At 34.7% G+C, this 27,837-nt stretch overlaps 6 protein-coding genes across 6 annotated transcripts; 4 read left to right on the top strand and 2 right to left on the bottom strand.

The window, feature by feature from the left end:
• The first annotated feature begins 542 nt into the window (after positions 1-542).
• On the top strand, positions 543-4,396 carry LOC126856587 (uncharacterized). Its single transcript, XM_050605229.1, has 3 exons — positions 543-696; positions 2,133-2,298; positions 2,537-4,396. Coding segments are annotated over exons 1-3 (489 nt in total). The 5' UTR covers positions 543-694; the 3' UTR covers positions 2,858-4,396.
• LOC126856579 (adenylosuccinate lyase) lies at positions 4,006-24,217 on the bottom strand. The gene is made up of 6 exons (XM_050605213.1): positions 23,984-24,217; positions 6,399-6,602; positions 5,843-6,125; positions 5,436-5,587; positions 4,915-5,313; positions 4,006-4,793 (listed from the first exon to the last, which is right to left on the bottom strand). Exons 1-6 carry the CDS (start codon positions 24,137-24,139, stop codon positions 4,530-4,532), a joined length of 1,458 nt encoding a protein of 485 aa, XP_050461170.1. The 5' UTR covers positions 24,140-24,217; the 3' UTR covers positions 4,006-4,529.
• On the top strand, positions 6,730-9,420 carry LOC126856588 (protein snakeskin). The gene is made up of 4 exons (XM_050605230.1): positions 6,730-6,956; positions 7,998-8,204; positions 8,539-8,658; positions 8,900-9,420. The coding sequence occupies exons 1-4, from the start codon at positions 6,906-6,908 to the stop codon at positions 8,999-9,001; spliced, it is 480 nt and encodes a 159-aa protein (XP_050461187.1). The 5' UTR covers positions 6,730-6,905; the 3' UTR covers positions 9,002-9,420.
• LOC126856586 (uncharacterized) lies at positions 11,948-15,615 on the top strand. Its single transcript, XM_050605228.1, has 4 exons — positions 11,948-12,384; positions 12,777-12,991; positions 13,247-13,432; positions 14,713-15,615. The coding sequence occupies exons 2-4, from the start codon at positions 12,902-12,904 to the stop codon at positions 14,932-14,934; spliced, it is 498 nt and encodes a 165-aa protein (XP_050461185.1). The 5' UTR covers positions 11,948-12,384; positions 12,777-12,901; the 3' UTR covers positions 14,935-15,615.
• On the top strand, positions 16,574-18,056 carry LOC126856589 (uncharacterized). Its single transcript, XM_050605231.1, has 2 exons — positions 16,574-17,192; positions 17,735-18,056. The coding sequence occupies exons 1-2, from the start codon at positions 16,986-16,988 to the stop codon at positions 17,909-17,911; spliced, it is 384 nt and encodes a 127-aa protein (XP_050461188.1). The 5' UTR covers positions 16,574-16,985; the 3' UTR covers positions 17,912-18,056.
• LOC126856577 (uncharacterized) lies at positions 20,149-27,177 on the bottom strand. The gene is made up of 4 exons (XM_050605205.1): positions 26,683-27,177; positions 25,400-25,875; positions 24,967-25,167; positions 20,149-22,826 (listed from the first exon to the last, which is right to left on the bottom strand). Exons 1-4 carry the CDS (start codon positions 26,891-26,893, stop codon positions 21,708-21,710), a joined length of 2,007 nt encoding a protein of 668 aa, XP_050461162.1. The 5' UTR covers positions 26,894-27,177; the 3' UTR covers positions 20,149-21,707.
• Between the last annotated feature and the right edge of the window lie 660 nt (positions 27,178-27,837).

Below are 27,837 nucleotides of genomic sequence, written 5' to 3'. Positions count from 1 at the left end.
TAACGATAACGTCGATGTATAATCTTCCTTGCAATTCTGACAGCGCTTTAATTACTGTGTCATCAAATACTGTTTCGATTTTAATAAACAATAATTTGCATGACACCAAAATGCACGTTCGTTATTTATTATCTGACCCCCATTTTTTAAATATTATAAAATTTCAACGGAACTTTATCAAGCACAAAAATCATGGAAAAAATAGATAATTATCTTAAACGTGAATTATATTATTTCTTTAAAAAATTATATGTTAATAATTAAAGGCTATTTTCTCACACGAAAACATCAATTAATATTATATTTGCGTTTGCTTTTTTTTAGATTCATATTTTTTTTGCATTTAAACAATTTGTATCAAAAGAAGTGTGATGATTTTTTAAAGTTCACTTTCCTTTCTCGCTGATAGAGATAGGAAATTGTCACTTCTGTCATTACTCGACCAGCCGACTTGCCAATCGACGATTGGAGAGGGTTCACGATTACCAATCAGAAAAAGAGAGCACTCGCCGCGAGAGCGGGACGTAAAACGAAAGAAAAGGCTAGCATCGACATGCAACTCGTTAGTTCGGGCTAGGAGGTGATATAAAGGCGTACCGGGATCCGTCTTGATCCGATTTGTTGCTTGTAACACGAAAAGATCAGCTTAATTTAGCGGGAAGTCCCCGTCGCTGCCACACCACATTTTACCATCATGTAAGTTTCTCACTTGTGTTATCTTATCATAAATAATTAACACTTGATAGCAATTTATAAAAATTTTCAAAACTTTCTGCTACAACCATGTCCAGATAATTTCCCAAAAAAATTGATTAAACTCTTCTCTTTTAATAAATAGAAATTAGATTTCAAAAGAATTGAATTCGAACTCTTTCTTCCATGTTTGTCTCACGCTGATTGATTTATCGCATGATAAATATAAATAATCTGTAATTATAAATATACAAGAAATGAAGGCTTCGTTAGCTAAAAAAAATAAAGAAAAAGACGGCATAAAGAACCAAGTACTTAGGACGCAAAAACAATATTTGATTAAAACAGTAATTATAAGAACTAGAAATGACGTTCTTTTATTATAAATATAAATAATATTGTATTTAGTCTAGTAACAAAGATAAATAAATTCATATTTTGTAAATGGCGTAGATTTGATTTGCATGAGAATGCCTTCGAGAAGAGAGCTTTGTAATAACAACGTATTGTAAAATGCTAATCGATCTCTTCGTCACATTACGTAAATGCAATAATAAAAACGCGATAATCGTCGACCTTGCGATCGCCTTTTCTGCAGTTCCGGATATTCATCAATGCAAATAATCCGCTTATTAGAATTCTAAATATTTTTCCGATATATTATAAACATTTACGCAAATTCAAAATAGCAACATTAAAGTCTTCAAACTTTAATACCAATTTAATATCAATTTTAATTACAAAATTTGCATATTTAATTTTTGTAAATATAAATAATGCGATAAGAAGATTGTTTAAAAACCTTTACTATGATACGAAGCGGGAGAATGGAATAAAAGGCAGAGAAGACGAACCTGGATACTTGGTTGAGATGTAGCCGCAAGCAGTGAAAGTAACTCGAACCGACTGAACTTTACTGGTCATACGATTAAACGTCAGTCGAGTAAAAAAAAAGGCGACATGAGTGTAAAAATTTTCTTCACACCACATGATGTTACGCAACCAGGTGTTATCGCTTCTCGGCGCCTTGTGTTATGTCTATCCCAGGTTCGCTCTCGCGTAGATTCGAAGCGCAGCACTCGATTTTCCTCACCTTGAAATCGATATTCTCTCATGAATCAGAATTCCGCGTACAAAAATAAACTAGTTGTCGCATTTTTCAGACGGACATTAAATGATATTTTTTTTAGCACGTTATAAGATTTGATAGAAAGGATTTATATTAAATTTAATTTAATTTTAATTTAATTATCAAGGAATTTATCGTTAAAATTTAGCAAGGTGTCACGCAAAAGAGCAAGATATTTTTATATGTATAATAAAAAATATTAGATAATAAAAAAATCAGGGCAACTTTTTTTTTAAATCTCTGAGAATATATTTTTATATTCAAGATAATACGCAGACAAATATATACTCACTCATTTACATTTGAATAGGGTGGTGTGGGCGGTGCTGATATTGGCAGTGGTCGCGTTGACCGATGCAGCGGTACCAGATCCACCGGAAAATTCTGGTATCACTACAGTCGGCTCCAAGAAATTGGCAACTGCCGCCGACTGCGCCGGAGTCGTCGCCTTCTCTGCCACTCAAGGCTCGGTGAACGTAAGTCAGCATCGTAATAACTCAAACAAATTAAGATATAAATAGCGAGAAAATAAAAATATTTCTACAAATTAGTAGATTATTTTAATTAGAATTCCAAAAACCAAATAAATACTTATCGTTACAATAAAAGGAGCAAGCTAATCCGATGTTCTCGTAATCACTGATTAGTGAAGAATGTAGTCTGATATTTTATCATTATCGTATATATTTATATAGAAAGTTATAAATGTAACAGGAAGCTAAACTCGTTCTCGCCGAGACTCTGGTGGACAAAGGAGTCGGCTATGCGGCGGAGACAGGCATCTTCACCACGCATTGTCCAGGCCTCTACCAATTCAGCTTCGCCGGATACGGTAGCACGGACCTGCGATTGACATTAAAACGTAAATTGAACAAATCTGACAGCTGGAGAACAATTGTCAGCGCCGGTCCAGGCGGAGGAAGCAATCTCGTCCTGTTGGACGTCGAAGCCGGTGATCAGCTGGCCGTCTTCGTTGAATCCGGGAAGATCGCCGACGGGGCTACTTTTACGGGTCATCGCGTTTACAAAAGATAAATTGGACCGTTAAAACTTTCAATGACATCAGGCTGATCATTATTTTATAGAAAAACGAAATTAAAGTATAACGAAATTGATCCTAAAAGAAAATCCGTGATATCAATGTAAAAATATTTGACTAAATTTTAGAATTTCATGTTCAATTTAAAAACTGAATACATTATATATGTAACCAATCTAGTAAAGAACACTGAATTTTATCAATAGATCATCTTTCATCGAGTCAGCAAGTTTTTAAATAAATCAATCTTTTAATATAAAAAAATAATATAAAAAAACCAAGTTTTGACCAAATGTTAAAAATTGAAAAATTAAGATATACACGTAATAAATAAAATTAGCGATAATGTCATGTTCTTTTTGAACAATTCTAAAAATTTTCATCAATATACATATTATAAAAGCATCTAAAAAGGAAAAAAATTAAAACGCTTTTGCAAAATCCAAGTTATAAATATCAACGTTATTTCATTCAAAAGACTTTCTTGTATGTCAAAATAGAGTTTATAATTCTAAAACATCTTGATAAATTTAAAATTTAATGTTTTGTGATAATTGTTTCTCTCCGCTCTTTGAGCATTCTGTTAAAATTTTATTGATTTAATAATTTTTAATAAGAAGTAAAAACAAATTTTTAACTATTTCGTAAACCATATACTTTTTCAGTTCTTTCATTTTGCTAGTGTTTTCTTCTTTATATTAACTTTCTCCTCGCCATTTCGTTTTTCTCGATTTATTTTTCTCGCTATTATAGATTAACGTGATTACAAATCAACTTTCTCCGTTCAATTTACGTGCATTGCATTTATCTTTCTATCTTTTCTTTGATTATTTATATCTCTAATACTTTCTAGTTCTTTATTGTTCTCGAATATTTCTGCCGCTGTCTTTTAAAATTGTTTTTCTTCTTAGTTCTTATCTCTGCTGTCTATTACAAATTTTATCTTTCTTTATTTCATATTTTCATCTATCTCTCGTTCGTGCTTTCTTTTTTGAATACTTGTCTTTAAAAATATTCTATGATTGAAATTATCATATTTTTACTCCTGTTTCTATCATTATTCTGCCTTTTGAACTCATTGTTGTTATTTCTTTATCTTCTTCTAGTCTATATTTTTTACAAATCTTACATGTTTTTTGTCAAATCTTTTTTTCTTTTTTTCTTTTCAATTTCGTTTTCTATTTCCGATTTAATCTCTACATGTCTATCTGTTTCTTTTTTCGTTTTATTTATCTTTATCTATCTATCTATCCATCTATTTGTCTACCTATCTATCGATCTTTTTTCTATCTTTCTATCTCTATCATTTTCACTCTGTTTTTATTATAAATGTTGCAAGCGTTTACTATTATTGTAGTTACATCGGAGAGAAAAATTGTTGACATAATAAAAAAAAAATAAAAAGAGAAAGATTTATAAACAACAATGGAGAACGCGTGCGCGCATCTATGGCGAACAGTGCGATTTATTTTTGTACGAATTATTTTACCAATGTAAGAAAAATGTTAACAATGAATAAAATTGTATTCGCATAATTTTATATTTCCCCCCCTAAAAAAAAAATCCAATCACACATCTTTTCACTTTAAATGATAATCTAATATCATACATAGATTTCTTTGGAAGACAAGAGATTTTTACAAAACTATTAAATCCCTTCCTCGATAATTAAATATTGAGTTCGACGGTTTCACTTTCTAGTCCCTTGTAATTTTCGAGCATTGGATACACCTCTTCTTCGAGAAACTCAACAACTTGCTCGGGTGCTCTACCGACGAAAGTCGCTGGGTCCAGCAAAGTGTTCAGTTGAGATAAGATCGGTGCAAAGTATGGATCTCTTCTGATCCTATCGACCAAATCGTTATCCAAACCGTGTTGCTTCACTTGCGCTCCGGCTTCATGCGATAACACGCGAATCTTTTCGTGGCAAATCTAAAGTGCAGAAAAAAATTTGAATTAATGATATAAAAATATTATTATTTATATCCTTTTAAAGAAAACGTTATTGCGCAAATTGATCCAAAATTTTTATGAGAAAGAGAAAGAGCCATACCTGCCTGTCGCCGCCGGCCTTCACCATGGCCATTATCACATTCTCCGTGGACATGAAGGGCAACTCTTGCGCCACATGCCTGGCGATGACTTTGGGGTAAACGACTAATCCCTCCGTGATATTCTGAAGAGTCATCAGGATTGTATCGGCCGACAGGAAGGCTTCTGGCAAGGTGAGCCGACGATTCGCCGAGTCGTCCAACGTTCGTTCCATCCACTGGGTCGCCGCTGTGTGAAGGACGTTGTTCACCAGTGTCATCAGGTGACGTGCCACGCTGCAGCATCTTTCGGAGCGCATCGGGTTGCGTTTATACGGCATCGCACTTGAGCCAATCTGCGTACTCTCAAAGGGCTCCTCGATTTCCTTCATGTTCGCGAGGAGACGAATGTCCGTGCAAATCTAAAAAGAAAATTAGTTTGAGATTAAATAGAATAATTTTTCACCGCGGAAAAAAGAAATAAATGTTTCATTCTTCAACAACTGTTTTAAAAACTGCTGTGCAGAGTATTAATTTCGCTTACTTTGTGAACAGTCGCGCCGAGTGAACTCAAGACGTTCAAGCATTCTATATCAACTTTTCTACTATACGTCTGTCCGGTAACGGCGTAATGCTTTTCAAAACCAGCCATCTTAGTGACAAGATCATCTAATCGCTTCACCTTTTCTGCATCGCCTGTTAACAGTAATTTTTTAGCGGTTAATTAAAATTTAAAAATCATAAGCTATCTTGCAATTCTATTATGCTTAGTTTTAATTTTTCTTGAGAGGAATAAAAATTCTATTATTATTAATAAAAAAATTGAATTCATATTTAGATAATATTTTTTACTTGAGATCTAAAAAAAAAAATTAGATTCTGAGCGCGTGTGTGCTCTCGTTATTATATGTTCTCATGATTCATTTTTTTTCTTGATGAAATAAAGTAGACCATTGAATAGCTGAAGGAAAGACGCTTGAGTGCCAGTAGTGCCCTTGACTCCGCGGAATCTAAGATCGTTTCTCGCGCGACGGATGGCCCTTTCGTCCATCACCAAATCCTGCAGCCATAGCGTCGCCCTTTTGCCAACTGTCGTCAGCTGCGCGGGTTGAAGATGAGTAAAGCCCAATGTAGGCAAGCTGCGATGCTCGAGAGCAAATTTCGCGAGACGCCGAATTACGCTGGCCAATTTCGGCAACAGTATGTCGAAGCCTTGGCGCAGGATCAAGAGATCCTTCGCATGAAAATAATATTAATAAATTAATTGCTCTGTTGCTTTAAAAATAAAAATTAAATATATATGTATAATGTTGAATTAAAATATAATAATACTTAATTAATATGATAACGTTTTTGACGAAATTTTAAAAGAAATTAAATTATATTATATCAAATTAAAAATTAGGAGACACCCCATTTTTTTATAGACATGACATATCTCTCCACGTTGGTATTTGCAGTTATAAGGGTAATATTCTTCAAGCGAATAAGATTAACAAAAACGTACTGTATTATCGCCCACGTAACAGCTGGTCGCGCCGAGATGGATGATGGGTGCAGCTAGCGGGCATTGTTCACCGAAAACGTGAACATGGGCCATTACATCATGTCTCGTTGCCCTTTCTTCTTTGGCGACAGCTTCAAAATCAATGTCGTTCACGTGTGCCTCCATCTCGACGATCTGCTGCGGCTTGATGGCCAGGCCGAGCTCCTGAAAAATCGTCGTTGCTGATAAATATTTCCGATACCATGTCTATAGAAATCTCACGTCGCTCTGTTCTAGTTATAAAAATGAAAGAGCTCGATGTAGCTGGTTTAAAATTATCACTCGATAAGAGATCGCGCATGTGCGTCGATCCTCTACGATTCTCTTATCCTCGTTACAACGTATACTCCCTGTATCATCTGATTAGATAAAGAGGGCTTGGTTCTCCGCTTCGGGAAGCCCGAAAGCACGACGCGGATATCATTTTAATTCGTTTTCACGGTGAGAGGTGTTGAGGAGCCCGTAAACATGGTCTCCCTACAGACTATCGCGAGTATAGTGATCAAAGTGCTAAAGTTGGTGAGAAAATTGTATTTTTGACTTTCATGTCGTGTAATCGTCGTGAAAAGTGTACATCTGTGGAGAGAGTTTCATAGAGTGTCTGAAAAATATGATATTTTCTTGGATCAATTTGGAGTTAAAAGAGAATCCAGAAATTTTCTCAGCGAGAATCACCTCAACATCCATTTCTTATTTAATTTTAATTAAATATTATTTTATTAGAATATTAACTTAATTACAAAATTACATTTAATATTTAATGTTAAAAAATTACAAAAAAAGACATCCAATTAAATCTTTCGCAAAAAGAAAAAAAATCAACTCCAAGTTGATCGATCAATTCTCTCTCTTTTTCTCTCTGTAACTTCTTTTAGGAAATATAATTGTATAGTTAAATTATATAAATAAAATGTATATTAAAGAATGGTTATTTTAATGATGTAACGAAACTACGGTGAAAAAAATTTATTATTAGTTTTTTTCTTATTTAATCTGACTCATGTCGCGTATTGCAAATTGTTCAATGAACGCGACTTTGCGGTCAATGATTTCAATCATGAAGAATCGTGAAAAGGCGTGAGCTGGAAAGTCATCATAAATACAGTCATTCAAGGAACATTCTTGCAAGATGTATATGATTCATTTCGACTGCCCTTATCGGCTCGCGATAACGCTGTTTAGTAAGCGATACGCTACGTTGTCGTTGCTTTTAATGCATGAAATCATAGAGTGCTCTAGAAAACCTCTATAATGATAATAAGATTATCATATTTTGTTTTTCTTCGATCATCAAAATTTCAAATTTTCGAAATTAATTATTTTTCGGAACATAATACAAAAGTTTTATTAACATAAATTTAAATTAAAATTATAAACTCAGAATCATCTCTCTTATATCGATTTATATTATTTTCCAAGCTTAATTTTCTTAAACTTATTCGAGATTTAAAAATAAATTACGATCTTAGAAAATTTATTTTAAGCTTCGATAAAAATATTGCATAAGTTTCTAGTGGCACTTTGCCTACAAATATATTCTCGTGATTTATCAATTTGCAGGTTCTCAACCTCATTATTCTGATCCTGTATCGCACAGGATATGGCGGCGAATTTTTAGGTGTAGGTGGAACTTGGAACTTGAACGAGGACAAGAACCCCGATGCCGAGATCGTCGCTTCCGGCGTCTTCGTCGGCTTCTTTGTTTATACGAGTGTCGTGCTCATCAGCTACTGTTTCGGAAATACCGATCACAAGAAGACTCTTGTCGTAAGTATTTGTATGTAAAAATTTCAATTAAAAAAAGAGTTATATTAAATAATAAAGAAAAAATAAAATAAATTAAAAAACTGTAGTATCCTTCTTACGTTCTCATTTTTCACAAGAGAATTATATTTTGGGAATTAAAATATATCGATAGAACTTTCGGTACATAAAATGTATCAAACGATTTCTCTCTTTATTTTTTTTTTTTGATAAACACGAAACATATTTTTCTTTCATCCGTTCAAAGAGATAAGAGATTAGATCACCAAACTATCCATATTAGTGGGGATTTAACAATCTGACAATCTTGAAATAAAATAATCGATCTTTTGTATAGGAAATCATCATGAATTTCGTCGGAACCTTCATGTTTATAGCTGTAGGTGGAACAGCTCTGCATTATTGGCATGGTTATCAGTCTGAACAAAAATTCATATATGATGCGCCAGAGAGGCAGGTAAGTCGAATATATTCAACACATAAAATAAAATTATAAGAAAGCCTCCTAAAAACACAGGTATAAGTTCCAATTTTCAACTCGATATGATAAGAGAATTATTTTTTAACACACAGTAAAAATGATACAATTTTACAAAAATTAGTTCGTAAAAATATATATATATATATATATTTTAATTTTAATTATCTCTAGAAATAATCTCCCAAAATGTTAAGTCAAAAAAATTGAATGATTCCAGATCGGCCTGGCCGTGGGCTCGTTATGCGTTTTAGAAGGTGCGGCGTATCTAATGGATCTTATATTGAGCTTTCTCCATTACGCTAAAGATGAATTCAATTAGCGTAAGAAAAGAAGTATTACAAGACAACGTCGTCGACACATCGACGATATTTAATATCATTTCTTTCCGTTTCATTTCATCAAAACCAACTCACGTTAAAATTAAAAATATACTAACGAGTATCGCAGAAACTTACAGTAAATTATCGCCATTAATTATTTGTATATTTCCGAGTACATCTTTTTTGTTATACATATTTCAATATGGGAAGTTTCTCTTTGTGAGAAATACAAATAATTTTATCTTTCTTTGAAAATTGAGAAAAAGGGAGTCTCTCCTCATTACATATTTTTATACATATTTTTGTTTGTATCAATAATCTCTCCGTTAAAAAACATGTAATGCGTCGTAATTTTATACGCAAAGAATTTATATATATATAACAAACTGATTTATAAAATATATTTCTTATAAGAGAATCAATACTTTTAATTCATTTGTATTATTCACGTTATACATATATTGTTCCACTGGTATAAAAAAAAATCAAAATTAAGTTAAAAAAAAATAATCAAAAAAAAAAAAGAAAATTAAAAGAACAGGTTTTAAAATAAACCAAAAATTAAATTTAAATTTCTATTCGCAACGCCACTGTGAAAATTTGCTTCTTCAAGTCTGTCACATTCTCGCCGTGCACCGTACGACCGATAGTACGATATCAGGCGATAATTATGCGTGTGACCTCTTTGTTTAACCGACACTCGGCCCGCGAAGAAGAAAATGTAGAAAGCGCAGCCGAGAAATATGTGACTGGCGCCCTTCTCGAAATAACCGTCGATTGCTCTACGACGTTCCACCGGATGATTTCATCATACAAGCCCTACCAAGATCCCGTCCTACCTCATTAATTAATTTATTTGACCCGGCGATCGTCGCGGACGACCGACACGATTGTACACCCACCCACGAGCCGGGTACATAATCACGTTAATCGCGGGAGTCACGCTTAATTTCGCTAATAATAAATTAAACTGGAATATAACAGGCTCAAGTATATTATTTATGCTTGTTGAATATAAATGACTTGTATGAAAAGAGGAGAAATTCAATTTAAAATATTTGTGACTCTAGATGACGAGCATCTTTTCCATCCCTCTCGTACTTTACTCTCGGAAAAATCGTGTTTGAGAAAAGAAAAGAAAATATCAATTACTGGAAGAATAAACAGAACTCGAGATGTTTAAAAAATAAGAATCAAAACAATAAAAATATAATATACTTCTTACTGTCAGCGGAGAAATTACTATGTAAGCGTTTGTATAGCCGAGAAAAATAATTCTTGTGTAAGCTACGTAAATGTTTCATCGAGGACGGGAGTTGACATAGATTGTAATCGCATATATGAAAAGTAAAAGATTGCAGCCAACTCACCCTCGTACAACGTGCGGATCGATATGGCGATTCATTTTCTACAATGTTGATTAAAAGTACAAGTATAGTCTACATAGGAACTGCGTAGCTGATGTAAAGTCGCGTGCTTTGTATAATAATATTTTTTGCGCATCAGACGAAACATTAAATTCATAAAGAATCCAACTTGTGAACAAGCGCATAATCTAATTTAATTTCACATTAATTACTTTAATATTACATCCTTGATAATATCCCCGATACATAAGTACGATCTTCTAAATAAATTAATTTTGTTAAATAAATTAAATTAATTTAATAAAACACAACAGCAATTATAAATCTTATTATCTATATTTTTGAATTATTCAAAGACAATTCTTATAATAAAATATATATAATATTAATTAACATTACATTTATAATATAACAATTAATATTATAATATTAATATTATAATATTAATTAATTATATATTCAATAATTATTTTAGTATTAAAAAGATAATATTAAATAATTAAAATAATATTAAATAACACTTCTTTTTTCTTGTCATAAATAAATTAAGACACTACAATAATCAGAGCACTGCCAATCAACAGATTGCAATAATCATATTCCGAGCTAGAGCATTAAAAGTCCACCAATTAGAATCCAGCATATCGTATGTTTACTAGTTGCGAGTTAAAAATAATCGCGTTGCCATAATTATGTGAAACGTAATAGGTGCGCGCGCGCGCACCTTTGCATGTAATACGATAGCGAGCCTTTTCAATACACATGGCAGGCAATCCGCGGAATTACGACGTGTCCTTGCACCATAACGCGACGTCAAAATAATGTCGTGAAATAGGATCGAGCGCGTCGTTTCGAGGAAGTCGCACCCGCGAAAATTTTCGTTACAAAGTTTATATTCTTCGCGCGTGTAAGTTTTTTTTAAATAACGCAAGTATATTTTTAATTAAGGGATAAATAAAATCCCGTGAAGCTAAACTGAATTATTGATACGCGGAAGGTGCGAATGTGCGTCTATGAATTAGAAAGAAAAAAAGATATACATCACGCATTTTTTTTTTTTTTTTTTTCATGTTCTTTTATCTATAAAATGAATAATGTACGTCGATTAAGTCAACCTGTTGCAGGAAGAGTTGCAAGAGTCCTTGGTCTCGCAATGCAACATTATTACGTGTCATTTAATCGATGACGCAGTAGGGCGTGCACGCAACACATAGCGTCCGTGACATGTTGGCGATATAGAACAGGCAAAAATGCGTCCGGAAATCTGGCCATGTCAAACGCTATCGTGCGTGAAAGAGCCCGACCCCGATACGTTTCTTGCCGGACAACGCTTATCGGAGGTGTTGCGACTTCATTTGATCCCTTTTCTTGACTTAGCTTAGCTCGATATCTAGCCAACAAAAAAAAGAAGAGTCTCTAATGCCCCCTTCCATAATTATCGACATCATTAACGATATTTTCGGTGAAAGTTTCATAGTGAAATATAAATTAGTGAAAGCCCCTTAGGATTACGAAATCTAAGACATCTCGCGCGCCAGCGGTGTTTAGGTATCGAAGCATCGATTCCCCTCGTCTTCGATATCTAGGTAGACTTGGTCTCGCGTGTGTGAGAGACCTCCAAGCCCCGTACTTCGCTTGCGCGAGAATCGTAAAGCTCGTAAATGTCGCGTATACCGTACGTTTCTGCGTTTCAGTTCGAGCTGCGCCGCTGCATCGTGCGGCACGGTTTTCCTCTTGATAACGAGGCATCGATCAACGTTAATAACGTCGCGAATAAGGGAGGAAAAGTGTACCTCGGAACACTCTGTTTTATTTTGTCAAAAGTGGAAATAAAATAGGAAGCAGAGTGTTAAATATAATCTCCGAGAGTCATCCAGTCTTCGCAGCCTTTTGTGTCGAAGTGAGAACTCCGTTATTCGCTCGCGACGCGAGTGTACACACGTGGACGCGTGTCAGGTGTCTCAATGGACGGAGTATTTGTTAGTCGGCGTATTACTTGAGGCCTATTTTTTAAGGTATAACGAGTTTCAGTCGCAGCGACTCACGTGTACGGGACTCGTGACATAACTGCGTGTATTCATTCTTGGGGGAAAAGAATTACGACTTAAAAGACAGAACGGGAAATTGTTCTCTGAATACATATACTTCATGTTTTGAATTTATATCTCACTTGGAAAGAGAAATATATGGCATTCTTGTGTAATAAATTTTCGACAATCGCGATGCTTGTGACTAGGTAGAGTCAAATAACAAGAACTGAAGAAAAAAATATATTTTATCGATCAAATAATTTCGTTTTACAGTCGTCTTTCATTCACGCCACGTGAATCAACCTTTCTTCGAGTTCCGACCCTCCGAATTTACGTGTCTCCCCTAAGCGCGATGTCTATCGCGTTTCTTGTTTTAGGGTCGCTAAGACTGCAGAGAGGGTTGCGCGCGCGATAAAAAAAAAAGAATCGATCGATTGCCATTGGATCGCATTGAAAATCCTTCAAACTGGGCGACAGAAAGGGAAAGCATCGAAGAGTGAGAATGGCGGACGAAGATCAGCAAAATCAACGACCGGCCCCCAAAAACAAAATCCTCAATCACCTGCCGATCGCCATCAAAATAATTGAACTGGCGAGTATCGTTAATTAATTGAATTGATAACGAGAGGGAAAAAGATATTAGTAGAATTTTGCGTTTCACGTTTTTTTTTTGTTATCGAAATCCCGTAACTCTATTTCCGCGATTTAACAACTCGTTTCGCGTGACACTCGACGATATGCATCTCATCTTCTCGAGGTTTGCAATGCAAACTTCGCCTTACGAATAATACAATAGCGCGATAAACATCGCAGGTAAACAATTTACGTAACGCTCTTCACAATGCAGATTGTGGCCATTTTTGCGATCGGTCTGGCGGTCGATCCGATGAACTCGTTCCAGCGTACCTTCAACAGATCGCGATTCAAGCTCGACGATGCCGCCACTATTTACGTTACAGTCGCCGGCTATATCCTCATCAATGGGCTCTTCATCATCAGCCACATGCTCGGCGATCGCGTGCCAAAAAGAACGGTAATGTCTCCGCATTATAGCGCTTAAATTTAAATAAAAATTAGTTTAAAGATCTCTCTCTTTCTTTTTGCGACACATTTTCTGTCTTTAATTTCTTTACCAAGAAGAGAAATATATGCGTTTGTACTTTATATACCCTTGCTTGTATAGGGTATAAGATTGAAGATTATACGAAGACTTCAAGGACATAATCTTTACAATGATTATTTTTAACATTTTTAAGAAAAAAGATAAATTAATTCAAATTAATCATATAATCTATAAATAAAATTAAAAAATTATTTAATACATAATTCATTAATTTTTTTCTTTTTAATAAAGAGAAATTCTTACAGGAATAAATTATTACAGAAAGAATAGTTTATTTCTATAAATATTAAAAAAAAAAATAATTTAGAAAATTATGTATAAATATGCAGCACGTAGATTGTTTTTGTTTAACTTCATTCTTTTTTTGTAAATATTCAAGAGAGATTAATAGTCAATGTGCTATCCTTGTTATGTTATCCTCATGATAAAGAACGACGCTAGATACGCCTAGTTCATTTATACAGCTGAGTCATTATGGACGCAATAACGATGTATGCGTTAATTAGCGAACGCATCAAGGCCTCGTTATACGAGGCTCGCTACATTTCTGATGTCGTCTTATACCTGATAATCTTAAGAATGTCTCTCTCTTTCTCTCTCCGAGTGAAAATCGCGCGATGTTTATCGCGAGCATGTTCTAACTTATTGAAGCGAATCATTCGTGATATCAACCTGCGAATCATGCAAATAAGAACTTTTCAACTGTGCAAATTTTACTATACGTAAATCTTTTTGCGACGCATGATTGACGATACAATACCAAACAAGATCCCGACAAACAACCTTGAGAAAATATATCTTGACTATGTAGTAATAAATGCGACGATAAATAATAAGTCACTTTTTTTTTTACACGCAGTGTAATTTCATCTCGAATTAATCCAATCGAGTCGCAATAATGTCAAGTTTATCACACGCATTCGTTAATTTGAAACTGGAAATAAAAAATATATTGATTTCTCCAACAACAAAAATATATTTCTTTCTTAAATACTAACGATAAGAGCTATCAAAAAAGCTAGTCGTTATACATACGTGAAATAAATCGAAAAGCGTGAAGCTATGACATATATGACACATCGCGTATATTCATTCGTTTCCGCCAGTGATTAAAAATTAAAAATAGACGACTGTTGCGTGATTCTCTTCATCAATCGCAAATTTAATCAATAATTAATTGATTGTTACAGTTGATAATGTTCGCGTTCGTGGGCACGATTATGCACTTGGTCGCCGGAAGCCTCATGGTCCACAATTGGCGTCAGATGAACGGTCCTTATTATTACGTGTACAACAATGAGATCCATCCTAGCAAGCAATACATGGACATGCTTATATCCGCAGCTGTATTTACGTTCGTAAATGCAGCCGTATTTGTCGCGGAAATTGTCGCCATAATAAGATGTTTGTAAATACCATATGTAAAAGATCTGACAATCCAAAGGAGTTGGAGGACTCGCCAAAGTTACGAATAATTCGCTTAAAAAAAAAAAAAAGAACGATAGATCTTAAATTTCCTTTTTTAAAGTTCATTACGATTAACTTTATCAATTTTCCGAAATTTACATCACAAGAAATGCTAAATCAATGTTATTCTATTGAATAGGAAAAGTTCTTCAAACAAATTTAATTAACAAATTTAAAACCAAAAAAATATTGCGTATTATCACAACTTTAACGGATATTATGTGCTTTGAAGAAAAATGATAATTTTTTTTAAATATTGATTTTGTAAATCACTCGACGAACAAGATTGTATTTTAAAAACGTAATAGTATTATATATCGTCACCATAGTATAGTATATAAGCAGCATCGTGTATATCGTTATCATTAGAAAAATTAGAATATAATAGATTCGTAGAGATATAATTATGTAAGACAAAAGCAAACGCGAAATAGCAACAGTTGCATGTAAAATCGCAATTTGAAAAAAAATTTATTACCATTCGGGCAAAGTATTTATTCGCGTGTGAATCCGTCCAGTAATTTTTGTATTCAAAGAGCATTTATTTCTAGAAAGTATTTAATAAACAAATCTTATATAAGAACTATTGTCTCTCTTAAGCGAAATAAAAAAGATATTTCTTCTCACCCATCTTATATTTTTCATTCTCTCTTATCTCTAGTTATTTTCCTTAGATAAAATTTATAAATAAAAATGAAAAAACAAATATACACGAAGTTGGTGATTGCGTGACATAACTATCTCGATCGTAGAAACAAAAATCTACGACATTTCTTCGTAACTGTCAAAAATTGTTTTAAATAAAGTTTCCTTTGCGTAGCGTTGTATATTACGTTGATATCTGTAAAAGAATAATAATGGCAGAGAAAGACAGCGAAAGCAAAACGACAAAACCTATGCAGAAACAGCACAAAACAAACAGATGTGTATCGATTCTGATTAAGCCGCTGAGGATATTTCAATTTGTGCGTATATATCTGATATCCTATTAAATTTTTGAATCATTAATCTAGACATCAGAGTGAACACGTTGAGATTAAGATCGGAACGGATCGATTAATTTCGACCTTCTAAAACCTTTCTCTCGGTGACAGTTCACGGTATTACTGCTCTTCGCTCTCACGATCTATATGATTTCTATGGATCCTACGCCAATAAGTAGACTGGCCTGCCTTCTCTTGGTCGTCTTATCGGGTGTTTTCGTCTTCATCTTGGCTATCGACTTGATCAGCCAATTTGCCGGCAGCACCTTGCATGTTATTCCGGTAATTTATACATACCAAAGAATTTCTAATTTTCTCTCAACTGTTTCGATGAAAATTAAAATCGCTTGGAAATTTTATTAATTTTATAAATTTTTCTTTTTTTATGTAATTTATCTTTCTCAAGATGCCGGCAAAAAAAAGCCATTTATTGAATTATATAAACTAGAAAAAAATGAAAATGATTAATGCGATGTATATATTTCATATATATTTCCTTCATAAAAATTATTTATATGCAGATGTGTCTGTTTTCCATAATCGGCCTCGCGTTTTTCGCAACTGCCGGGATTTTATTAATTCTTTATAATTATGTGGCACTCATCGTGCATATGGCGGCAATAATACTGTGTCTATTGGCAGCGTTATTCTTCTTGCTCGACATCACAATGGTATTCGTGTGAGTCTCGCGATTATCCGTTAATCTTTAAATTTTCGAGAGACGCGAAAGATTCCTTACGTTTGCTATACGCTTGTAGATTTTGGAAGAGGAAATGCTACCTCTGTAAACGATGTTGCTATTACGGAGCGGACAATTTGTTACGTAAAGAATCGATCCCACCCGGTGTTGCGGTAAGCGCTCGCAAAAAAAAAAAAAAATTCTATATTTCTAACAATATTTAATCCACGATAGAACATAAGAAAAAACTGAATTATTTCAATCTTGTGACGGTGTGAATTAATCAGCTATTTTGTCTCTTAATTAATGTCTGTTGAGAACAAACGTATAGATAATGAAGCACGACGTGACGACCAGTCTGAGCGACGTTAGAGTACCCGATGAATTAAAGAACATCGCGGCGCCCGATCACTCTTATCGTAGAACCGAATACGCTCGACGAAGAGAGTACGTCGATTCATCTAACTGTGCCCCCTCGTGCCGTTTCAATATCGCCCAAATCCAGACGGAACCGCGCGACACATCCGTCGTAGAGATTCAGGTGAGCGAGATTCGCGATTCATTGATAAACATATCTTCGCGCAAATTCTTTACTTTATAACGAAAACAAATTTTTCTTTGAAAACTTTGACATTTTGATTGAAAGAGAAAAAAATCAAAGAATCAAATCGATATTTTTTAAATTAAATAATATTAATAAAAAAATATTTTAATAAATATAAAAATATTAATAAATGTATGCCATTAAAAATATTAATAAATTTAATATTTTTAATTACATACATTATTATATTGATAAGATTAATTTGCGTAATTATTATCAGTTTTTGAAAACTTTGACATTTTGATTGAAAGAGAAAAAAATCAAAGAACAATCAAATCGATATTTTTAATTAAATAATATTAATAAAAAAATATTTTAATATAAAAATATTAATAAATGTGTCATTAAAAATATTAAATTTAATATTTTTAATTATATACATACGTCATATTACATTGATAAGATTAATTTGCGTAATTATTATCAGTTTTTGTACCATTTGAAATTCATATGCTTTTCTATTTCTCGAACAAAATCAGACTCCAAGGACGGTCGTGAAAGAAACGCCGATCCAGATGTACGCCAAATGCGAATTTTGCCAACAAATAATGCAACCTGCCACCAGCGATGCTGCCGGACAGCATCTGTCTTATCCCGCCATCGTGCAATTCGTCCGCGGAGGGACCGCCGACGGCATGCCGTGCTGTCCCGGGTAATTTATATGAGCGATTTCTTGTATTCTATGTGCTAAACAAACGCGATCTAATCCCTTCTCTTTTAGTAGATGCAAATGCGCAACGGAAAGAAACCCGCAGCCGCTGCAAAAGCAATTTCGATCGTTATCACCATCAAAACGTGGGGAATCACCGACTCCGGGACCGAAGGCTAACAAAACGAGTGAGGCGACACAGCAGGTTACGAGTAAATCTGATATTGTGTCAATTATCCTTATCATTCAGGGTCAGAAATCTTCGGCATGATTTTATCGAGAATAATTTTCTCGTCTCGTTTCTTAATTGCTTTGCTTGCCATCCTAGAATATCGCTTCGAATAATGAAAACGACTCTACTAAATTTTTCATTACTTACATACACATACATTACATTACACACACATTATATATATATATAGATCCTGAATTTCATTATCGTTCGGTATCGTTGTATTGTGTATAAATGTTTATAATTTATAATTATCATCAAAGCTTCAAAAAACAAAATCACCGATAATGTAGACAAAAATAAGAAAGGAAAACTCTGAAACTATCACGAAATTCACTCTCGGCTCTTTCTACGTGAAACCAGACAAGACATCGAGAAATCTAGTTAATTCTGCGTACGTGCATTGCAAATTTATTTAAAAATTCTCAAAAATAATTACACGAGTGTTTCACTGACGATACTTAAAATAAAACAAATATATATATATATAAATTGTCATAAATGTGGGAAATTACGTTTTAAACTACGGTCCAATTAATCTCATAGATCTAAGCGAAAGGCCGACTTAACGGAGATAAAGAGAGATGGGAATTCAATAAGCCAACCCAGACAAGTATTGACGGAAGAAATAATCGCAATGCTCGCCAAGAACGAGGAACCCGCGGTGATTCGAGACATGATCGCCCAGTCCTTCGTCAGGACGACAGATAAGGAGGAGAGCACGGAGAGGAAAGAGAAGCTGATTAAAGGAGTCGAATTCGATGATAAAATTGAAAGAATTAAAGGGGGAGGAGGAGAGGAATGTCAAATGACAATTTATCATCAGCTTATGCGAGCGTCTGAAAAAGGAAACGTGTCGAATTTGAAGGAATCAACGACACGCACCGTAGGCACGCAAATGTAGGCGAAGTATCGTCTCTCAAAGCGATCGATTCAACTCCTGCACAACTGAATCGATTACCGTTTCACGGGGTATCTACTCAAATTTAAAAAATTAATTCCTCGATTTTTTAGGTATTTTTGTTCAAAAATCCAGGTAAAAAAAATTTTTGAATGCATTTTCTAAAATTAATTTTTTAATTTTTTTATTTATTAAATTCTAATCACTAAAATTTACGATGTACTGCATATTTAATATTTAATATTTTGTTAAAACATTGAATATTTATAAATAGAGATATATTGATATAGTTAAAATACGTAATTCACTTTGAATTGTGTACAAAATAGGACAAAATTATCAAACAAAATTTTTAATAAAATTTTCCGAGTCACAATAAAATTCCACGAGAATTCCCCGATTTCTTAAGAAACAAAAGAAATTCTTGAGAGTAAATACCCTGATATTATATTTGTCTTGATATTATGTTTGTAAAGATATGGATATACTATAATTTGGAAAAAATCATTTTTCAGAAGCGAAACCATGATCTCGCCGCTCGCCAGCAGTGGCGGAACGAAATCTAGAACATTCTTACATTTGAAACCGAACAAGGTGGATCCAATCAGAGACGTGTAAGCAAGCGAAAACTCTCGTAAATAATACACAATAATACACAATTCAAAAATACGCTATAATATAGTTTGAATATCATTTCAATTATATTACTTGTAATATCATTTAGAGGTGTATTCGACGAAAATTCCATCAGGGAAACACCGAGGACGTTTGCGACTGTTCAAAAAGTATGAAAAAATAAATTCTGAAAAAAAAAAAAAATAGATTACAACAGAATGTATCTCGTTTCTCATTCATATTCCAGCACAAATGTGCTGAATCACCGAATTCGATCGGGCGTCGAGTGAACGATGATTGCTCGCGCAGCAAGCGACAGGTGACATTAAAGCGCGACGATTTCCCTTATTTCGATCGTGTCTGAAAATTCAGTTGCACATATTTTCAGAATTTAACACCAATTTTGGCAAACTATTACAACATCTTCAAAGACAAAAGAGGGAGGTATTTGTGCGAGTTTTGCGCCCCGTCAGACAGTAAAAGGGTAAATATTTTTTTCTTGTTATCAGTCTTTATATTTGTGTGCTATAAAGATTATTATTCCAATTTTTTTTTTTGCGGAAAAAATTCCTCTGTATGTTACAAACGTTTGGCTAAAACTGACTTTACTTGTGTGAAAAATCGTGCAAATAAAATAATAAAGATATGTTTTCGGTAATCAAATCGATCGCGATAAAAGCAATTGTTTTTTTTTTTTCTTTAAATTACTTGATTTGCTTTTAAAAAAGATTTGTGTTCTATTTTGTCGCTTTTTATAGATAACGAGCAGGCTCGAAATCACCGATTCGAAGAAGCTACGGTGTGCCAACTGTCGATTATTTTTTCGTGCGCGAGGCGTTAAAACTGTAAGTTGAAATGCCGATCTGTCAAAGATCGTCGGCAAAAATTGAAGATGATCGAAAATATTTTTCTAGTCGCAGAATATTGAACTGAAATCAAACACTTGTCCAAAATGCAATCAGTCGCAAAGACAGACGGCGGCTTCTCCTTCTTCCATGTAACGCGTCGCAATTACATACATTGTAACCAAACTACAGATATCTCACGTCGATACTGTGTAACCGGAAGTGTCGATATCGTGATTGTCTTAAAAACACATTCCTTAATATAATAGTCATTAGGAACCGCGATAAATAATAGAACGTATATAAGTTTCTTTTTCGCGCGAAAAATAGAAGCACGTGAAAGAGATCGCGTTGTTGATTATTAACTGTAACTTAATGTTAGATAATATTATCAGGAGAACACATGATTCGTACCTTTTTTTGTAACATGATACCAATTTCTGCCCTGGCGCGTGTACTTGTAATTCGCTGTAATACGTATAGTGTACCGTCATTTTTATCTTCATCTTTTATAATTGCGCAGTCTTGTATTGTTAAAATATATAGCGCGATATTTCGAATAATATTGCATAATTGTTTTTTCTCTGATATAACGCGTTCTCCAGAACTTTCTTCTCGTCCCAAGCGCGCGACGATAAAGAATAAAAATATAACAATAAAAAAATCTGAGGCCTTTTAAAAATCATGCGATTATTGGAATATTCGGATTGGCTCCTACTTTATCTGTAAATAAGTATAGTAAGTTCGCGGTGAGGCGAATGTGAAACTTAATCTGGTATAAATCTGCGATGTCGTTTTGCAAACGATATCAACGATGCGATTACGCATCGATCGTAAAAAAATAAATCTATGCCAACGATTATACGTGGTTTCAAAAATATTACTACTAGATTGCATCGTTAAAATGCTATAAAACGAGTGAGTTATATAAACTAAAGGAACTAGATTGAGCTTTTAGCAACGCTTACGCATAAAAAAGATCCTTAACATTATCTATACGCGAGTCTTTGGTAGCATCGATGACAATATCGATAATAAAAAAAAAAAAAAAGAGAAAAATATCCTAATATAATTATTCCTCATTAGAATGCGTGAAATAAAACGTAAAAACGCCATCTTTGGTATCTGATCGGCATCATTTTTCTAAAATCTGCGTAAAGCAATCTTCAAAAGAAAAAAGAAAAAAGAGAAGAGAAAGATAAAATCCTTATCACAACCAAGCGCGACCGGTTGTCGTCTGTTTCAAGATCGGTCTCGGACGTTTGTTATCATTGCCGTTCATCGCGTCAAACGAGACGAAGCACGGTGTCGTCCCACCGTTCTCCGACGCGTAGATCGGCGAAAAATTCAACATGATGTTTGGCGAGTAATTCTGAACGTAGCCGGACGTAGCAAAATCGGCCGTGGTATCCGCAGTTTCCGGCTTTCCTGGAACCTTCTCGCGCCGGAATTCGGCATCGCCAATGATGAGATCTTTATCTACGCTCGATCCCATCTGGTTGCCGTTATACCAGAACGATCGACGATCGCAACCTGCGAGCAAAGACACGCGCGCCTGCTCGTCGGGAATATTATTGGCAAACGAGGATTGCGGATAAGTTACGATCGCATCCTTTGGATACAGGTAATTCTGAGGCTGTACCAGGACGTAGCATGATGGGCGATTCTGATGATATGGCACTCCCTGATACTGAACGGCATCAGCGACGATCAGCTGATTCTGGTCGATCGTCTTGCCGAAAGAGCGAGAGTTGGGGAGCTGGGAATAGCGAGGAGAATTGGAAACGCTTCTATTGAGAGACGATGCCGCCTTGGAATATTTCGCGTTGTTCTCCCAATCGCAACGTGCAGATTCGTACGTCGTATTCGGCGATTCCTTGGAGCTGCTGGAGTTGGCGGGCGAGCCAGGCAATTGAGAGACCAGATTGGAATTCCACATGTCAAAATTGCGGAAACTGTCTACCGCGTCGATATCGCTCTTCTGGCGTATCTGCTTATCTTTGATGTCCAGCAATTGTATGTTGTCGTTGATATCCGTCATTTTGTCCGGCGACGAGAAATCGTCCAGGGTTGCTGACATGCTTAGCATGGTAGCGTAACGAGTGCTGTTGCAGTTACGAATAGATTTGACGGAGTTGTCACGATCGTTGCCACTCGTACCGAGTGATGACGGCGGGCAGATTGGCGGAAGTTGCTTCTGGCAGCGAGAATTAGACTCGCTCTGCGTTGGAAACGATGGTAGCATAGGCGTCTTCTTATTGTTAGATTGCAGATACTTTCGATTAATGTGCACGTCGCCCTTATCATCTACCGTGCCACGATCTTCGTACTGATAATAATGAATATGCAAAGTTCGGGAAGAAAATAATTAGATTTTGTCCGTATGATGATGTAGGTCTGGTTGCACCAACATTTATCAATATTAATCTCGAGATGACAAAAATTTTAAAAAAGTATCTTGAATAAAAAGTGTCTGAAAGACATCAAAATATTTTTTTGAATTTTCTTGTTAAATATATTATAAATTTTTGTATTTATTGCTTTGCTTAATATTTTAGCCAGACAACACAGATATCAAACTCATCACTTTTGCATGTTTATAAAACAAGATAAATATAATACGGAAAAGAGAACTAATTTTAAATTAACTAATATTCGCTGTCGATGCAAACCGACCGTCTGATAGTTTTCAGAATACGAAGAGAGTTTTCAAATAACACGAGAGAATAGTTTGTCATAAATATTATACATATATTTCTTTTGTTGTAAAACGTGGACTGTAGATTATAAAATCATATTGGAATGCGTATTTTATTATTTCTTGACACGATAATTAATTGCTATAAATTCCTTAAGCAACCTTATTAAATTTTTTAGAGTTCTAATAAAGGAGTTAAATAAGCAAGTTGAAATTTGTGTGAAAATGCATTTTAATATATTTTTTATTAGCTAATAATTAATTATAACTTTTTTTATATAACTTGAGGTCTTTATGCTAAGATCTTACGTCTTAAGATGATGTTTTGAATAATCTTCGTGAACGAGATAACATGTTTTCGAAATGTGGTATGTAAATCGATAAGAGATGTGGCAATAAAACCGTTGAAAATAATTTCATAATCCTCTCGCAAAGCTCTTATTGCCATATATTTGTTTGTCATAGATAAGTGGAGAAAAAAATATGTTTCTTTCCAAAAATATTTATATTATATATTATTTTTTATAAATCTCTTATTTAAAAAGAATTCTAAGAACGATTTCAAAGACAAAACGCGTCTTAGAATTTTACAAATCACGGTATCTAATTTCGATCGGATAAATATAATTTTAATCATTTTGCGTAAAGAATCACTTGCATAATCACTCTTTACAAGACCCAAAAAACGCAAGATTAAAATATAATATCAACATTATATTCGCAGAGGATATAATGTCAATAATAATAATACAATAAACGGATGTACCGGTGGATTTTATCGCACATACCATTTCAGCTTTAGCGAGGTAGATCCATAGCTTGCGCCACGTGCTGAATTTATTTTGATCACTGAAATTGTATCGCATTTCCTTGGAGGCGTACCGGGTCGATAAAGGACTGCGATAATCGCAATAATCGCTGTTCTGTACTTTCGAAACGCTCATTGTGTAATCGAGAGAATATTCCACGGAAAAGAACTGCCCAACGCGACCGCATAAATGAAACTACGCTACATGTACGCCGATCAGCTGATGCGATCGATATCGCCGAGTCTGCCCGAATCTGGCCGAGCCGAATGTCAAAATGAGCGCCTCGTGACGAAAGATACGCGAAACCACTTCAAACGAGCCGCTAAATTCCGTCGATAATCCAGCACAATTTGTCTTGAAATATTATTCGATGCAGTCAAGTTCATTGATTAATTCCAGACTAACTTTTAGCTAAAGTCTTTTTTAGAAAAGGATATATAAAAGTTTAGTCTAAAGTTGTATTAAAAATAATAGTATCTTAAATATTTACGTTGGCTTTCTAATTCCGTACATCAATTATACGCATCCCAATATGATGAAATAATTAAATTTTGAGAAATAAAACTCTTGTAAATCTCACAAACATTATATGAATAAATAAATATGTATGATTTTTGTGGAATATTTCATTTTCACGAATATATTGAAAAATTATAATTCCTATTGACTCTCTTCGTCTATTTTCGATTTCAATTGAAGCAATGCTGTATAAAAAGATTTGTTTTTTTTTAAATAAAGTTTTAAGAAAATTTAAAAAATCATTTAAAAAAATATATTATGTGCATGAATTTTTGAGAATAATTATTAATTTTTCTGAATAAAACAAAATGACCAAAAATAGATATATTTAATAGATATATTTAATTCATATTTAATTAGATTTCATTACTTCAATTTCAATCGAAATCTGATCTGTTAACGGGGAAAAACAGAAAAAAAAAAAATAAAAACTTTCTACTCACCACATTAGAAGGATTCCAATCGACACGAGCCCATTCCACATGTACCTCGTTACATTTGAAAAGTTTTTCGGGTCTCAATTTTCGTCTCGCCAAGGCTGCATTGCGATGCGATTTAAAGGAAACTATAGCGTAGGCCGCATCGTGATTCGGAAATCGATAGATGGACACATACTCGATATCCCATGCCGATGCGTAGATCACCTGGCATACGAAAAGAAATTCATCAATATTTTTAAAATCAGAAATATAAAAAAACAAAAAAACCAAAAAAAAAAAAATTTTTTTTTAAGTTGTTAAGAGCTATCAGTGTAATAATGTATTTAACGCAAAAAAAAAAAAAAAATCAAAAAGACACAAATTTTAATAAATTACAACTTAAATAAAATATATAACGTAAATGCAAAAAAATATATAACGAACAAAAGACACTTACTCTGACAACCTCCTCCGACGCGATGAACCACGGCAACGGGCCGATGTAGAGCTTGCACTTGTTTACGCTCGCCAGGACTCGTATCTTCTTGCCCGGCGAGATCTCGTACTGATCTAACTGCGCGATCGCGCGTCCCGCGTCCTCCGGATTCGTGTACATGATGAAACAATAGCCCCTCGTCAACTCGGCCATGTCCACCATCAGCCGTATCTGGAATATCTCGCCGATCGTCTTGAACAGGGGATATAGGGTGTCCTCGTAGATCGTCTTCGGGATACGGCCGACGAAGATCTCGCAATCGATACCGGGAGTCGGGCCGGTCCATCGGACCGGCTGGATGCTGAGGATCCTCTGGCCGTTGATCTGCGTGGAGGCCAGCTTGTGCTCGTGCAGAAGCCGAAGAACGTTTCTGTGCGTCTGCAATTGCCGGCGTAACGCGGGACACATGAGCGAGCTCTTTGGATTATTCTCGCCTCCTGCGTATTATTAAGATAATAGAGGTGTTAGATTAAAAGAGATTACGAAGTGAGATAAATTTAGTGGGGACAAGATATATCGTGATTTCCGTTTCAAAAGAAATCTCGTGAAGAACGCGATCTAGATATAAATATTTAACATAATTATTTTCGAAAATATTTTAATATCAGTAGATTAATTTAGAGAGAGAGAGAGAGAGAGAGAGAGAGAATAAAAATGATAATATTCGTTGTTTCGATCGAGAAAAGAACAAAAGCTTTTTTTAATAAGACGCAATTATTATCGATTTTAGATTATTTCTAGTAAATCTTTATTATATATGTATGCGATAATACGATATATGTATGCGAATATAAAATTAGGACACGTTTCGAAAGAGATAAATGCGATTTAAGATGAAAAAAATTTCTTTAGTAATTCTGTATATAATCTTAATCGAATATCAGTTGACCTATTCGAGAAAACGTATACAGTTACATTCTCGTTACGTTTGTATACATTATACAAATAATAAACACTGCGTAACCGTATCCATGGCGAAATATTGTCGAACTAATACACACACACACACACATACACATTCTCTCTCCCTCTTTCATCTCTCGCCGCGCACGTACCATTCCGGAAGAGAAAACACATGAAAGAATAGACGCAGAATATTTTTAGTTCGCGCGACGTCACGCGCGCGCGCGTGTGTGTGTGTGCGTGTGTGTACGTGTGTATGTTCGAGCGAAACATAAACAATAAAATGCGCGTTCTACGCAATAAGAAAGAAAAGGCGCAACAAAGCATCTCTCGATACTCACCGTTGTCGAAATTTTCCAGGTCCAGGGACGTCTCCTCTTCCGCGATATCCACCCTGCTCTCGTCGTCGGATACGGGATAATGCGACCACTGGATGGATTCCTCGCTCCTCGATTTCTTCATCCTCTCGATCTCGCGCTTGTTCTCTTTGTTGCCGCCGTTTCTCCTGCGATTATTCCCTCGTCGGCAGCCCTTTGATTTATTGCTCTCCATCGCGCGCGATCTCCCGATCAATAAATCGATATCAGCTGATTCAAAATGACTTTTCGCGAGCGGTCATAAGAATAATATATATACACATTTATATATGTATTATGCATGTGATGTAATTTATGTGTGTATAAACATATATATATGCATAATATATATTTTCTTATGTATCAAGTCTGTTGCGGGTCCAGCACTCGAGAATCGATCTAATGACGCGTCCCGACACGAGATGAATTCTGATGCTACCGGCGAGAAGAACAGCCGGGTTGTGGTGCTACGCTATCGCTCATCGCGAGAAAGGACAAGGATTTTGGATGACCGTCAGGATTGGCGGACAGTTTGACAGTGGAAGGGATGATAGGTTTACCTTCGTCTCTCTCGTCCACACATATGCTGCATTTCTTTTCCTTCAGACCACACGAACGAGACGTGAAATGAACAATTTTACTCGGCTCGATTTTCGTCTGTTGATCATCCGCCGAGACGGGAGGATTTATAGCCGGCATCTGTCAAACAATTGATCTTATCGCGTACCACGCTCGGTGACTTGATATCCATTGCATGCGCGTTACGCGTGTTTTTACATTTCTCGTAATACGCATCTATAAGATCAGAAAGTTTATGACATTATTCATTTGATTCTATTGTTTTTTTTTAATGTTTTTAAAAATAAAAAATGATTTTCTTTATTTTCTTTAATTTTAATAATATTTTATTTTATATTTTAATTTATATAAAGCATTCATTTTTATTCGAAAGAGTATCTTATATCGTCTTTCTCTTGCGATGCTATAAATAAAATTTTTATGAGAAATCAATCTTACACTTGTTGCATGTTGTTTGATTTTTTAATTTCGAGAAAAATTGAGAATTATCGAAATTAATAGCGTTTTTAAATGAAACAAATTTGACACAATATTTTCTCTAAGAGCTATTAATGACGTCAT

The sequence above is a fragment of the Cataglyphis hispanica genome, chromosome 19 (genome assembly GCF_021464435.1).
Source record: "Cataglyphis hispanica isolate Lineage 1 chromosome 19, ULB_Chis1_1.0, whole genome shotgun sequence".
In the NCBI taxonomy this organism is placed as follows: domain Eukaryota; kingdom Metazoa; phylum Arthropoda; class Insecta; order Hymenoptera; family Formicidae; genus Cataglyphis; species Cataglyphis hispanica.
This window is presented reverse-complemented; position numbering and strand designations above follow the sequence as displayed.

Coding starts and splice junctions, on each gene's coding strand:
- LOC126856577 (XM_050605205.1), bottom strand. CDS start 26,893: ATGGAGAGCAATAAATCAAAGGGCTGCCGACGAGGGAATAATCGCAGG. Junction 25,876..26,682: donor CCTGGAAAATTTCGACAACG/GTGAGTATCGAG, acceptor AATAATACGCAG/GAGGCGAGAATAATCCAAAG. Junction 22,827..24,966: donor ATTGGAATCCTTCTAATGTG/GTGAGTAGAAAG, acceptor CATTATTATCAG/TACGAAGATCGTGGCACGGT.
- LOC126856588 (XM_050605230.1), top strand. CDS start 6,906: ATGGTCTCCCTACAGACTATCGCGAGTATAGTGATCAAAGTGCTAAAG. Junction 6,957..7,997: donor TGATCAAAGTGCTAAAGTTG/GTGAGAAAATTG, acceptor ATCAATTTGCAG/GTTCTCAACCTCATTATTCT. Junction 8,205..8,538: donor ATCACAAGAAGACTCTTGTC/GTAAGTATTTGT, acceptor TCTTTTGTATAG/GAAATCATCATGAATTTCGT.
- LOC126856579 (XM_050605213.1), bottom strand. CDS start 24,139: ATGAGCGTTTCGAAAGTACAGAACAGCGATTATTGCGATTATCGCAGT. Junction 6,126..6,398: donor GTTACGTGGGCGATAATACA/GTACGTTTTTGT, acceptor TTTCATGCGAAG/GATCTCTTGATCCTGCGCCA. Junction 4,794..4,914: donor AGGCCGGCGGCGACAGGCAG/GTATGGCTCTTT, acceptor TCTGCACTTTAG/ATTTGCCACGAAAAGATTCG.
- LOC126856586 (XM_050605228.1), top strand. CDS start 12,902: ATGGCGGACGAAGATCAGCAAAATCAACGACCGGCCCCCAAAAACAAA. Junction 12,992..13,246: donor CCATCAAAATAATTGAACTG/GCGAGTATCGTT, acceptor TTCACAATGCAG/ATTGTGGCCATTTTTGCGAT. Junction 13,433..14,712: donor ATCGCGTGCCAAAAAGAACG/GTAATGTCTCCG, acceptor TGATTGTTACAG/TTGATAATGTTCGCGTTCGT.
- LOC126856587 (XM_050605229.1), top strand. Junction 2,299..2,536: donor CCACTCAAGGCTCGGTGAAC/GTAAGTCAGCAT, acceptor TAAATGTAACAG/GAAGCTAAACTCGTTCTCGC.
- LOC126856589 (XM_050605231.1), top strand. CDS start 16,986: ATGAAGCACGACGTGACGACCAGTCTGAGCGACGTTAGAGTACCCGAT. Junction 17,193..17,734: donor CATCCGTCGTAGAGATTCAG/GTGAGCGAGATT, acceptor GAACAAAATCAG/ACTCCAAGGACGGTCGTGAA.